Source organism: Salmo salar, chromosome ssa02, assembly GCF_905237065.1.
Source record: "Salmo salar chromosome ssa02, Ssal_v3.1, whole genome shotgun sequence".
NCBI lineage: Eukaryota > Metazoa > Chordata > Actinopteri > Salmoniformes > Salmonidae > Salmo > Salmo salar.
The window spans coordinates 37,751,571-37,765,922 of NC_059443.1; the positions used below are offsets into that span (position 1 = coordinate 37,751,571).

General features: G+C 43.3%; 1 protein-coding gene across 1 annotated transcript in view; it reads right to left on the minus strand.

The window, feature by feature from the left end:
* Positions 1-14,352, minus strand: part of LOC106582320 (gamma-aminobutyric acid type B receptor subunit 1-like) — a 48,290-nt gene that overhangs the window by 15,619 nt on the left and 18,319 nt on the right. Inside the window, exons 8-15 of the mRNA XM_014165313.2 lie at positions 9,141-9,275; positions 7,575-7,745; positions 6,701-6,802; positions 6,355-6,420; positions 5,814-6,005; positions 4,919-5,164; positions 4,405-4,468; positions 3,470-3,547 (exon numbers count right to left, since the gene is read on the minus strand). Of these exons, the coding sequence (XP_014020788.1) occupies positions 3,470-3,547; positions 4,405-4,468; positions 4,919-5,164; positions 5,814-6,005; positions 6,355-6,420; positions 6,701-6,802; positions 7,575-7,745; positions 9,141-9,275 (1,054 nt within the window). The remainder of the gene's footprint in view (positions 1-3,469; positions 3,548-4,404; positions 4,469-4,918; positions 5,165-5,813; positions 6,006-6,354; positions 6,421-6,700; positions 6,803-7,574; positions 7,746-9,140; positions 9,276-14,352) is intronic.

Consider the following 14,352-nt stretch of genomic DNA (forward strand, 5'->3'; position numbering starts at 1 on the left):
TCGTCTGAGATTCACAAAGATTGGAAAGCAGCTGCTGTCATCCCCCTCTTCAAAGGAGGGGACACTCTTGACCCAAACTGTTACAGACCTATATCTATCCTACCCTGCCCTGCCTGTCACGAATCCCACCGAAGGTGGCTCCCCTGCCTGCTCGAGCGGTGCTCGGCGGTCGTCGTCGCCGGCCTACTAGCCACTGCTGATCCCTTTTTCCTTTCCTTTTCTGTTTGTTTAGTCTTATTGGTTGCACCTATTCCCTATTGTGTTCTTGATTTGTGTTTTATTTAAGCCTGCTTAGCCCGCCCAGGTTTGTGCGGGATTACGTTTACTGTTGTGTTTATTTTTGGAGGGGCTGGCTTACGTACTGTTATTCTCTCTCCGGACTGTTTTGCCCATTGTATTTGGGTTGGTCATTTGTTTTACGCGCCCGTTGGTTTTGGCGTTGACCGTTTTGTGCCGGGAAGAATAAAAGTCATTTATCTTCACCACTGCTCTCTGCGCTTGACTCTACCACCACTCCTAGTAACTCGTGACACTGCCTTTCTAAGGTCTTCGAAAGCCAAGTCAACAAACAGATTACCGACCATTTCGAATCCCACCGCACCTTCTCCGCTATGCAATCTGGTTTCAGAGCTGGTCATGGGTGCACCTCAGCCACGCTCATGGTCCTAAACGATATCGTAACCGCCATCGATAAGAAACAATACTGTGCTGCCGTATTCATTGACCTGGCCTAAGCTTTCGACTCTGTCAATCACCACATCCTCATCGGCAGACTCAATAGCCTTGGTTTCTCAAATGATTGCCTCGCCTGGTTCACCAACTACTTCTCTGACAGAGTTCAGTGTGTCAAATCGGAGGGCCTGTTGTCCGGACCTCTGGCAGTTGCTATGGGGATGCCACAGGGTTCAATTCTTGGGCCAACTCTTTTCTCTGTATACATCAATGATGTCGCTCTTGCTGCTGGTGAGTCTCTGATCCACCTCTACGCAGACGACACCATTCTGTATACTTCTGGCCCTTCTTTGAACACTGTGTTAACAACCCTCCAGACGAGCTTCAATGCCATACAACTCTCCTTCCGTGGCCTCCAACTGCTCCTAAATACAAGTAAAACTAAATGCATGCTCTTCAACCGATCGCTGCCTGCACCTGCCCGCCCGTCCAGCATCACTACTCTGGACGGTTCTGACTTAGAATATGTGGACGACTACAAATACCTAGGTGTCTGGTTAGACTGTAAACTCTCCTTTTAGACTCACATCAAACATCTCCAATCCAAAGTTAAATCTAGAATTGGCTTCCTATTTCGCAACAAAGCATCCTTCACTCACGCTGCCAAACATACCCTCGTAAAACTGACCATCCTACCGATCCTCGACTTCGGCGACGTCATTTACAAAATAGCCTCCAATACCCTACTCAACAAACTGGATGCAGTCTATCACAGTGCCATCCGTTTTGTCACCAAAGCCCCATATACTACCCACCACTGCAACATGTACGCTCTCGTTGGCTGGCCCTCGCTTCATAATTGTTGCCAAGCCCACTGGCTCCAGGTCATCTTCAAGACCCTGCTAGGTAAAGCTCCACTCACTGGTCAACATAGCAGCACCCACCTGTAACACGCGCTCCAGCAAGTATATCTCTCTGGTCACCCCCAAAGCCAATTCCTCCTTTGGCCGTCTCTCCTTCCAGTTCTCTGCTGCTAATGACTGGAACGAACTAGAAAAATCTTTGAAACTAGAAACACTTATCTTCCTTTTTAGCTTTAAGCACCAGCTGTCAGATCAGCTCACAGATCACTGCACCTGTACATAACCCATCTATAATTTAGCCCAAACAACTACCTCTTCCCCTACTGTATTTATTTATTTATTTTGCTCCTTTGCACCCCATTATCTCTATTTCTACTTTGCACTTTCTTCTACTACAAATTTACCATTCCAGTGTTTTACTTGCTATATTGTATTTACTTTGCCACCATGGCCTTTTTTTTGCCTTTACCTTCCTTATCTCACCTCATTTGCTCACATTGTATATAGACTTATTTTTCTACTGTATTATTGACTGTATGTTTGTTTTACTCCATGTGTAACTCTGTGTTGTTGTAAGTTGTCGAACTGCTTTGCTTTATCTTGGCCAGGTCGCAATTGTAAATGAGAACTTGTTCTCAACTTGCCAACCTGGTTAAATAAAGGTGAAATAAATAAAACTAAACTTAACACTGTCACCTCTATAGCAAAATAACCTCTATCACTCTCCAGAAAACTGGACTCCACTCCATCACCTCTGGAACAAACTAACCTCTATCACTCTCCAGAAAACTAGACTCCACTCCATCACCTCTGGAACAAACTAACCTCTATCACTCTCCAGAAAACTAGACACCACTCCATCACCTCTGGAACAAACTAACCTCTATCACTCTCCAGAAAACTAGACTCCACTCCATCACCTCTGGAACAAACTAACCTCTATCACTCTCCAGAAAACTAGACTCCACTCCATCACCTCTGGAACAAACTAACCTCTATCACTCTCCAGAAAACTAGACTCCACTCCATCACCTCTGGAACAAACTAACCTCTATCACTCTCCAGAAAACTAGACTTCAGTCCATCACCTCTGGAACAAACTAACCTCTATCACTCTCCAGAAAACTAGACTCCACTCCATCACCTCTGGAACAAACTAACCTCTATCACTCTCCAGAAAACTAGACTCCACTCCATCACCTCTGGAACAAACTAACCTCTATCACTCTCCAGAAAACTAGACTCCACTCCATCACCTCTGGAACAAACTAACCTCTATCACTCTCCAGAAAACTAGACTTCAGTCCATCACCTCTGGAACAAACCATCCTCACCTCTGTAAACCTACATCACACCAAGCTCACTCCTGTCACACTATAGAACAGTAAGACCACCAAACAAGCATGCACGATTGACTAGCGGTGCAGTAATTCTAAGCCCAGGCACAAGTGTGTCACCTCTCAAGGGAGGGCTGGGCCAGTAAACAACTGAACCTCAACATTTGTCTTGGTGTGGCTGAAGCAAATCAACAGTAATAGCATTTCTCTGCAGACTGTGTCAATCTCTGTGGCTGTGTTGGATGTTGAGCTTTCCCAAAGTGAAGAAGTGTGGGTGGAGTCAGGCTTTCCTGACTGCCATGGTCTGGCCACTGGGCTGTGGGTGTAAACTAATTCTGGGTGAAGGAGGTTGAGGGCCCAAATAATTGCTTTTAAAGCCAGAAGTGGTGATTTGTCTAACATGGAAATGAAGGATGGGGGCAGCGCGGGCTTAGAGAAACAGTGGGCGTAACAGTAGGTCTAATGTGAGGGGAACGAGATAGATGGTTACATAGATGACTCACAGTGAGACAGTCACACACACACCCACCCACCCACCCACAGAGAGAGACATACACAGGAAGCCTGACAAAGACAATGTAATCATCTCCGCCGCACCTATCCACACATCATTGCCGAACCAGGAGAGATTCTTCTGAGAGCTGTCGTAGTATCCAATCTTCTTATAACTGCCTCCTACACAGCGAGACGGAGAGAGGGTCCAATTAATATCTTCTCAAATCATCTTTATTTCCTGCCTACATAATGTCCTTGGGTTATGATGGGTTCAAACGACAACAAACAATAGAACACTTTGAAAATGAACGACAGATCAAAACATCATTATGAAAAGAAAGCTATGGAAGTGCAGGGCAGAACATTTCAAATCCACAAATAGAGAAAAGAGGGAAAAGTGGAACGAAGAGATAGAGATGATACAGAAAGAGGGACCGATACAGAGCTACAACAGGGAAAGAAAGACAGAGGGAGAGAACGAGTATGTGGCATCCTTAACCATGAATACTGATTGGAATAGAATAATTCACAAATTCAAGTCAAGGCTTTCAATGTATTAACCAAATTACCCGACCCCGTCACTAGCACTGTAGCACGCGAAATGCTACCCAGTGCATGCAGGAAGAAGTAGGATTATCATTTTTTTATCCATTAGGGCTCCAAAAAGAACAGAGGTACAAAATAATCCGCCACCTTAGCTTTGATCCAGGCCTGTTCCAATTAGACTGAAGACTTGACTCAACACATTTATAAACCAACACGTTTTGCACATGCAATTATAGGACAATGAAACAAACTGCACAGCAATCGCCCCTAAAAATGCTTTGCTCTCAAATAAACACGAGTGAGAACGGAGGGAAAGAAAGAAAAGCATCAGCAGACTGCCTTGATCTTGATGAATGACTGGACTGACTGACATTCAGTCGCACAGCAATAAAATGTCCATGGTTTTTTGTTGTCGTTGTTTTTTACTGCTGTAGGATGTCCAGAACAAGGAAATGCTGAAATATGCTTGAAATGATGATAGATGACTTTACCTTGCAGTTGCTCAATAAGGGTCATAGCCATCCTGGAACCCTGGGCATCAAACACCACATGACCCTGAAGGAGAAAAAAACCCAGACAAGTGCTACATCAAGTCAGAAATCTACTGTCATCCATTTAGACGTATTGAATGAGCCAATACATAGATTACACATGTGCAATTTACTGTGCAGTGTTCTTCAATCCTGTCCTGGGACAAATAGGGTATGCATGCTTTTGCTCCAACCCAACACACCATATTCAACTAACCAAAGGGCTTGATGATAAGTTTAGTAGTTGAATCAGGTGTGTTAACCCTCCAACCAGGTTTGGACTACCTGGACTTGATGATAAGTTTAGTAGTTGAATCAGGTGTGTTAATCCTCCAAACAGGGTTGGACTACCTGGACTTGTATAATAAGAAACACTCATATGTGTTTTCCATTGCAAAAGGTTTTCAAACATTTTGTGCCCTAATGAACATGGCCCTAGCATATTCTACTGGAGGACCCTCCCTCCTGTACTCACAGACACGCCTTCAAATGAGCTGGTGTTGAGGGCGCGGTAGATCTCTGCTGTGATGTCATGGTTGTTATAGTTGAAGTCTTCCAGCCTGCGACCTTTGGCCTTTAGAGGGGCCACAGTCTTGTTGAGGGCCAGGGCCAGGGCCCAGACAGCGTCATAGGCCAGAGGGGCCTCCTGGAAGCCCCCCGTCTCTTCCGGGTTCTTACCCCCCAGCCGGTTCATCAACGCCCCCAGGAACTCCTGTGAGGTCTGATTGGACCAGACATAGGGAAGGGGAGGAGTTGATAAATGAGGGTCACCATTCGTGTGGCTTTCAATCTGAACTACTGTCCATCAAACTCATTAGTATGACATTTATATAATTAAAATCACTATGTTAGTTGCATTAGGGTCAACTTAGATTTAGGCAATACTGGAGCCTCAAGCACTGTGTAATGGTTACGTATTACTAGCCTTTGAACTCAAAAGGTAGTGTACTTAGCTCAGGGCTAAGACAACTTTTACGCCAGCTTTTTGGGGCTAACCAATCACAGAGTTCCATTGTCACCTAAGTGTAATATTATTAGGGATAGACCTGGACCAGGGACATTTATTTCATATAAATGTCGAAATATGTGTCTCTGCCCTGGGCTAAGAACATGCAGTGTGGAAGGGCCTAAAGGGCCCCTAGAGTGTACTATTGCAGAAGCACATCAAGCCACCGCTCTGCAGGTAGAGGAAGGTATATGAAACTAATCAACCGCTAAGCTGGCAGCATGTGAAATTGAAGGGACAACATGACCAGATGGAGAACACATGTTGCTCACCAGGTTGGAATGCGGATCATAATCAATAACATTACATGGACTTGGGGGACCTGATCCTGGATCAGCGCGAGATCCGGCCCAGATGTTCTCACCAGGTTGGAGGCTCCGCGGACGGTCTCGGGGTTGAGCATGACGATCTCCGTGGTAACGTGGCCCTCCACCGCCTCTGTCATGTTCTCGATGGTGCAGTTGATGGACGGGTCTTTGATCTTGAACCAGTTATCAGCATACCAGCCAATCAGAAACCAGACATATTTCTTCCCATACAGTTTCTCCTTAAATACCTGGAGGATAGAGGGAGAGAGTTGGAGGGAGAGAGAGAGAGAGGGGAGAGAAAGTGAAAGAGAGATAAAATAGGAAAAAAGAGAAGGGCAGAGAGAGAGAGAGAGAGACATTTGGAAAATAGACAGAAAAGAAGAAGATGAAACACTTAATTGTCTGTTAAATAATACTTAATTACACAGAAATATTCTTTGCTTCTCAAGGCTACATCATCACCACAGTACAAATAAGAATTCATTAAATAAAAATGGTAATTTGTTCAAATAGAGGTTCAAGATACAATAGAGGTCAATAGCTATAAATAGCTCGATGATTTAATAGCCCGATAATTGAATGATTTAAAACACTCACCTCGCAAAACACTTTCCTGGCTTCCGTCTCATAGAAGAGACCCACAATTATTCTGGCATCCTGACGCTATTCAATGACAGCAAGCACAATGATTTAAGCCATTGTAATGAAAATACATTCACATAGCTCAATAATAATGATACAAGCCTTTACACTTTGACTATTCCAATTCTATGGTACAACTCTGCTAGCTAGCTAGCTCGGCACTTCAAAGGCTGGCAGTTGGCTGTGCTAATTATCCTCCTGCATTCATTTCCTGTATTAAATCACCTCACTTTGCTAACAGGCGCAACTGTGAGCAGGGGAGAGCAACAGCAGCCCCCCATTGAATATTTCATCAAAGCACCTTGAGGTTCTTGACAGCGACAGCCGGGTCAGTGAGGAAGCTCTGTCTCACACTGATCTCAATCCCAGCCTCCTTCACCCTCTGCTCCAGATCATCCAGAGTCTATATGAGAGAAGAAGAGAAGAGGTAGATAGAAACAGAGAAGGAAGAGAGAACAGAGAAGGAAAGACAAAAGAGAGAAGGGATGGGGAAGATAGAAAGAGAGAAGTGAGGGGTAGAGATTGAAAGAAAGATGGAAGGGGTGAGAAAAGGAGAGAGGAAAGGCACAAGAAATGTGCGAGTAAAATAGGAAAGAGATAATAAAGGACAGTGGGAGAGAAAGAGAAAGATCATTTGAGAGAGAGACAGGTAGGAAAAGAGACAAAAAGAGAGGCAGAAAGAAGGGGAGAAGATAAAGAGGAAAAGACGTAGGGAAAGAGAGAGGAAAGAGGAGAGATAGAGAAAAGTAAAGCTCAAGGAAGAGGGAGATCATTAACCTCCGTTAGAGGAAAGAACCCAAGAGTCACATCATCCACCCGGTCGCTCAGAGCGATGTATTGCCTGATCAATATTTCTCACCACCAATATTCCAACAAATTACTTCAGAAATCCACGATCAATCGTGGGATTGAATACTTAAAAGACTATCATACCACATATAAGTCACACGTACGCACACACCCACTCCCACACACTCATTTGCTCATTAAGATGTGGGAGAGTCACTGAAGAGGAGGCTGTGGAAGAAAGATTAGAGAGAGAGAGAGACCGACACAGAGTGCGAGACAGAGAGTGAGAGACAGGCAGAGACAGAGAGAGATACGGAGACAGAGCGATAGAAACAGAGCGAGAGAGAGACGCGGAGAGAAGAGATAGACGGAGAGAGTGTACTGACCGAAGTGAAGACCTCTGTGGTCTGCTGGATGGTAGCGATCTTGGTCCACTTCCACTTCTGGAAGAGGCGTACCCTGGTGGGGTTGTGGAGGGTGGCCGAGGGGTGGGTGCGGAAGAAGGTGGGGAAGCGGTTCCTGTTGGACAAGGCTGGAGAGCTGGAGCCATAGGACAACTGAGGGAGATAGGGAGGGAGATAGGGAGGGAGATAAACATGTATTTTCTTATATTCTACAACTATCAAAACACTACACAGCCAGGCAATATACAGTACTAATGTATTCCGTACCAATGCAACTTATTGCACTGATTTCAGTTGAATTAAGAGGCGAAGGCGGTCTCATGTTCTACATCTAACATGACTTGGTTTCGGTGTTCAGAGCATCGGCACCCTGACATCAGGGAACGAGAGAAGAAGATGGTAGAGACCTGATGATAAACGTCAAACGTCATGTACAATACCGAGTCCCAGCGTTAACAAATCTCCCGGTGTATTTAGAGGTTGTGGAGCCATCAATACATGGACAGCAGACAATACAGCTAGTGACATGTAGAGTAGAATAGAGTTTGCCAGCTCACAATTGGGTGCAGTCAAGGGGGACGATGGTATCAGCCTGTGGAAATCAGCTCCAGCATTAGGGGTGACACACACACGGGAGAATGAAATAGAAGGAAATGGATCAAAGCGGCAGGGCACAGAAAGGCTCATAAAACACCACTTTGCAGGAAGCAGAAGAGAAGTACTCCAATGTGTTTTTTTCACGACCTGAAATAAACACTAGACTCAAAATGAGTTGGTTCAGGGTCGTGTTCATTATGCACCAAATGGACTAAAACAGGGAGGGATTAACTGGATTTGTCCAATAAGAAAGACACATTTATGTTTTCCGTTGCTAAATGTTTTAAAACGTTTCACAGGATGTGCCGGTATGAACTTTGTTCTTGTATTGGGTCAATGGGATTGGCTTTAAATGTAGACTGAGTTGCTACGCTAGGCTTTGGGAGATCCGAATACAGCCTACAATTGGAGCACCAAGAAGTCCCTTGATTCTGGTCTGTTTGATCCTTGGCTCTCTGATAGGCTTGTTTGACATGCAGAGAGATACTCCTCCTAAGGACTGAACAGGGACAGAAATAAGTGTGTGGAGATTGGTGATCCCTTTGTGTGTGTGTGTGTGGGGGGGGGGGGCTGAGAGGAAGAGGCTGAGAGGAAGAGAACAGAGGAAATCAAGCAGACAGGCCCAAGGCACTAGTTGCTGGCAAGTGGAGGGAGTAAAGAGGAGTTTGGAAAAGCTAAAAGAGATAGAGTTTTCAATGAAGGAGAGAGATGGATAGATAGGGAGATTTAATTTGTTCTCAATTAATTACTTGGCTAAAAAGGTTGACTAAAGTTTAAGGTTGATTATGAGATTACGAGAGAGAGAAAGAGAGAGAGAGGGAGAGAGGCAGAGAGAGAGAGAGAGAGAACGAGAGAGAGAGAAAGAGAGGGAGAGAGGCAGAGAGAGAGAGAGCAAGAGAGAGACATATAGAGCATGGGACACACACACACACACACATAATAGCTACCCACCACTATGAGGTTCCACATGCGAGCAGCCTCTGCTACCAGTGTGGATACGGAGCTGCAGCCAGGCATCAGGACTGTCTTGATGGGCTCTGTGTAGAGCAGATCATAGAGCAACTTGGTGGACTCACCCGGGTCACACTGAGAGAGAGAGAGAGAGAGAGAGAGGGAGAGGGAGAGGGAAAGGGGGAACATGGAGGGAAGAGATGGTAGGAGATGGAGGGAAATAAAAGGGGAGATTGATGTGAGGAGAGAGGGGGAGATGAAGGGAGAGAGGGAGGGAGGAAAAAGAGGAGGACGATTAGGAGAGAAATAGGGAGGAGGAAAAGAAGACAGGAGGGGTGAGAGATGTGGGAGAGAAAGTGAGGGGGTGGGTAGAGAACAGGGGTAGAGAGAGAGGGAGAGAAGGGAGGGGAGAAGAAAGAAGAATGTCAGAAACAGAAAGAGAAGAACAGAACAGCGATCGATATTCAGCCTTATTGAGCGTCAGTATAAAAGTGGGAAAAGATGGCCACAGAGAGAGTTAAATCGACCACGCTGTCCAAAAAGGGATGGGAAGAAAATATAAACGCGCACGGAGGGAGGGAGATATCACAAACAAAGCACATTCAAAGGCTCAAATGAATGTAAAATAAGCTTGAGGTGGACTAATGATCCACCACAGGCCTGTCAACAAGGTTTTGAATAAGCCATCCCCATTCCAGTCCTCAGTAAGGCCCGATCTAAATCAGCCTGACACGTTTAATGGTGATTTACCGTGGAGGGGGAGAGAGAGGAGACACAACTCCCATGCATTGCAGTTGAGTGTCACAAGCAATCCGGGTTGTGGAAAACTGTGACTTGACAACGGACACGGACATTACGGGCCCTGATTTGGGTGTTGGTTTGTCTCCGTTCGTTTTCCCGAGATGGAAATAGCGCACTCAAGATGCAAATGTGTCGGATGCTAAAAATTGCTTGTTGATTTCAATGGCGGTTGGTTGACTGTTAAAACGTTGTTGTCTAATGCTACTGTCTCTAGATTGTAGGATATGGTTTAGATATCATGATACCACCAAGTCCAATTGATCACATAGGAAGAGAAAGTGACGTTTTTCTACCCTGTCACATCTGATAACATGTCAGACGGTCATGACCTTTCCTCTGCCCCAGAGAACTCCTGGAGATGTCTGCCCTTACAACAACAAAAAATACATGTCAAATTTGCAGTTTGACATGTAAAAATAGCAGTTTTCACATGCTGAGCTTAAATTTCACGTGAAACCATATTTTCACGTTTATTACATGTTAACGCCACCTTTTCACATGTGAGGAGAATAACATGTTTTCACCTCACATGTGAAAAATTCTCCCATGTGAGAATAGGACATGCCGTTTGACATGTGAAAAACATTCCAACGTGAAAATCACATTTGCTGTTTCACATGTAAGAAAAACAATCACAGGTGTAAAAATCAAAATTTGCATTTTCATATTTGAAAATACTTTAACATGTGACCTTACAATTCCACATCTAAAGAGACAATCTAATTTGCAGTTTCACATGTAAGAATACTCCACATTTACTCCAATGTTTGTAAACAAAGTAAATGTAAACAAATATTCTATAGCCTAAAAAAAGTTACAACTATAATTTTGATATAATGGATGGTCAGTACTTGCACCCATAGCGTAGTCTATGGATATAAGAGTGGTTGCATTTCTCCAGCTCCATCCCTCAGCTGTTTACAAAAACTGTGGCAAGGAGCACACTTTGTTAATGTTTCAATTAAGGATTGCCACTTTAAACACTTTTAATTGAGCAACAGCATTGTTATATGGTGCAATTCTCTAGTGCAGGGTTAGGCAACCCTGTTCCTGGAGTGCCGCAGGTGCTGCAGGATTTTATCCCAACTAGGCACCACACATAACCAACTGAGCTAATTGATCAGTTCAGGGATTGCCTACATTCAACACACCTGGTCTTCCAGGTTGGTTAAATCAAACACATGAAGCGCTTACAGCCCTCTCGGACCGGGGTTTGCTAACCCTGCTCTAGTGAGTGAGCTACTTCTGTGGTTTTAATATGAAGCAAAACTTCTGTAGTCCAGAACAACATTCTTAGTATTCCAAACAAAAATAATGATATTGAATGCAAAAAACAAACCCAAAACTATTGATAGCAAACCAAAATCATTTTTAAATGCGAGAGCCAATGAATTGTAAATTCATGCAAACATTTTTTTGTTCAGTTTTAAAAAAAATATAAAAATGCAATTAAATAAAATGCCTCCCTCTTCCCTGCAATTTTCCCTGTCTTTGGTTTCCCTGCCTTTTTTCCAGTTGCAAGTTTGGACAAATCCATTCCAGCAACATAGCACCCTACTGCTGGTTTCCCTCTGAAGCTAAGCAGGCTCAGTCCCTGGATGGGAGACCAGATGTAGCTGAAAGTGGTGAAAAATAAACGTGAAGAAAAATGTCACGTGGGAGAAAAAAATGTACATGTGAAACTTCACACTTGTCTGAAAACCATGTGTTTCTTTGTAAGGGAGATAGGTATAAACCTCCCTTTTTCCACAAACACACATACACTGTCCGTGGTGCTGAAACGATACCAACCCAATAATAGTGTAGGAGTTAGCATTACTGCGATACTACTCCAGCATCCAATCTATCCGCCCATGAGACTTTGATGAGAAACCAATCTCACAGAAAGAGTAGGAGAATAAGCCACATATGCTGATCTGCTTTATTCGCTTGAATTGCATTTCAGATTGAATAATATAAAAGAAGTGTGAATATATAAGAGGACCAGTGGGATCTTATGTTTTATCTCAAGTCACTGTCAATTTCTAAATCTCCCCCCAGTAATTAAATCTGGAGTACCACCTGAGTCATGTTGTTAAATGGTGCATACATGAATTTGATACACGTGTGTGCGGGCATGCGTGTGAACCGTGTGGACATATTAATCATTTTGGTCCCTGATTGAGTCCTATTATGTTCCAGCCGACAATTAAAGGGGGAAGTGCGAGATTTTTGTATTTTATTTAAGACTTATTTTACCGGGTAAGTTGACTGAGAACACACTCTCATTTACAGCAACGACCTGGGGGTTAGTTACAGGAGAGAGGAGAGGGGATGGATGAGCCAATAAGAAGCTGGGGATGATTAGGTGGCCATGATGGTATGAGGGCCAGATTGGGAATTTAGCCAGGACACCGGGGTTAACACCCCTACTCTTACGACCACAGAGAGTCTTTAGCGACCACAGAGAGTCAGGACACCCGTTTAACGTCCCATCCGAAAGACGGCACCCTACACAGAGAGCACATCATCACGCCATTTCTCTACCTCTGTCTCCCTCCACCACAGTTAATAATTGATCAAAGTTACCAGTCTCCGCTTTGATATAACCATGGCAACGGTCTAGAGAGGGTGAGTGGTGTGTCTGTGTGTAGATCTCAACGTGCTGTAAATAGTATAATGTTCTCTCCCTATACTACCACACAAGCAAACAAGCAGCGATCTACCCATATAGAAAGATAAGATAAGATAAGATAAATAGATAGATAGATAGATAGATAGATAGATAGATAGATAGATAGATAGATAGATAGATAGATAGATAGATAGATAGATAGATAGATAGATAGATAGATAGATAGATAGATAGATAGATAGATAGATAGATAGATAGATAGATAGATAGATAGATAGATAGATAGATAGATAGATAGATAGATAGATAGATAGATAGATAGGCTGCATTACAAAGAAACAGCGTAAGTGTTGAAGTTCATCTACAGTAAAGTCTTCTTAATATTTCAGTATTCAGCGTCTAATTATGTCATGGTATATTTGATGAGTCACCTTTTTTCCAAGGCAAACCGATCACACTTTAAAAGCTTCACTTGAACTATTGTGACCTTTAGATTAACACATTCTGTTATTGAACATAATTATACATTCAAGCCGAGACCACTGTATGAGCATTTCTTCAAATTTGATATCCCAACCCTAGATATTATAAAGCAATTAAGAAGACAAACAATTGGATGATGTTGATGCTTATTTCTAAATCTCATGCTCAAACAGAGTGTGAGTTATGATTGCCTGTGTTCTATTTGGTACTTCACCAAAACAATATGTTGATTGGATAATAACTGAAAGTAAAAAGTATGCGTATTTAATTCCATCTCCTACAATTTCACTCTTAATGCCATAAACGGTTCATTAATATTTCAGCCAGGTGTGATGCGTTCACAATCCGCTGATCGTTAAAGTGATCATCAAACCCAACTGTAATTAGCAATAACTGTACACTAGCACGCACCTGCAGGCTACTTTCAAGAAAATGTCACTGTCTGACGTGTTCATTGATTTGGTTCTAGTCCTGTATTGGTCTGTCACAAAGATGTAAATCTAAAAGAGAACCATAAATCAACCAATGGGTGAGATTAATCCCATAAATTCCAGAATTCTAGATTTTAGAATATATTGTATTCTATGGCCAGCACCATTGTTTCACAAAGCTGTTTCAAGTTAAATAATATGTAGAGTCAGGTATATTTGATATGTCCACAGCCTAACGTCATGTTCTGTATATGATTTTCAAACCCTGAATCTCAACATGCACACATCTACCATATCTATTCATCCAAATTCTTATCTTATTGAAAGGAGAAAAATAAGAAGCCCGTTTGTTTCAATGGTAACTGTGTTGCCATGCCAACTTTCCTCTCCTCTCCCCTCTTCCCTATTCTTTACAATGGGATTCCATTGCAGAGCCTTTTACACCAATCGGAAACAAAGTGAGCACCGCTCCCTAACCAGTCACAGCACAGTTAACTGTTTCATGCCTGTGTGCTGTATACCGGGTGTAGTGGAGGCATCTGTCCTGTAGTATGATTGATATGGAAACCCAGTGGGAAGGATGGCTGTGTGTTAAAGCTAATGACGAAGTGGGAGGCAAAAACTGGGCCAGAAACAGTGGGAAACATATAGATGTGTAGTGAGTGAAGAGTGCTGACATTTGAAAATGCCTATATGATGAATGATTGATGAGAAACAAGCAGCGGGTGTTTTGTTCATTTAATAACATAAATATTTGGCTCTATCATTTCCTGGTTAGTAACTGGAGCTTAGTGGTCAGCTAGTAGTCAAATGGGACAGTGACGGTCAGTGACGGTCAGCTAATAGTCAAATGGGACAGTGACGGTCAGCTAGTAGTCAAATG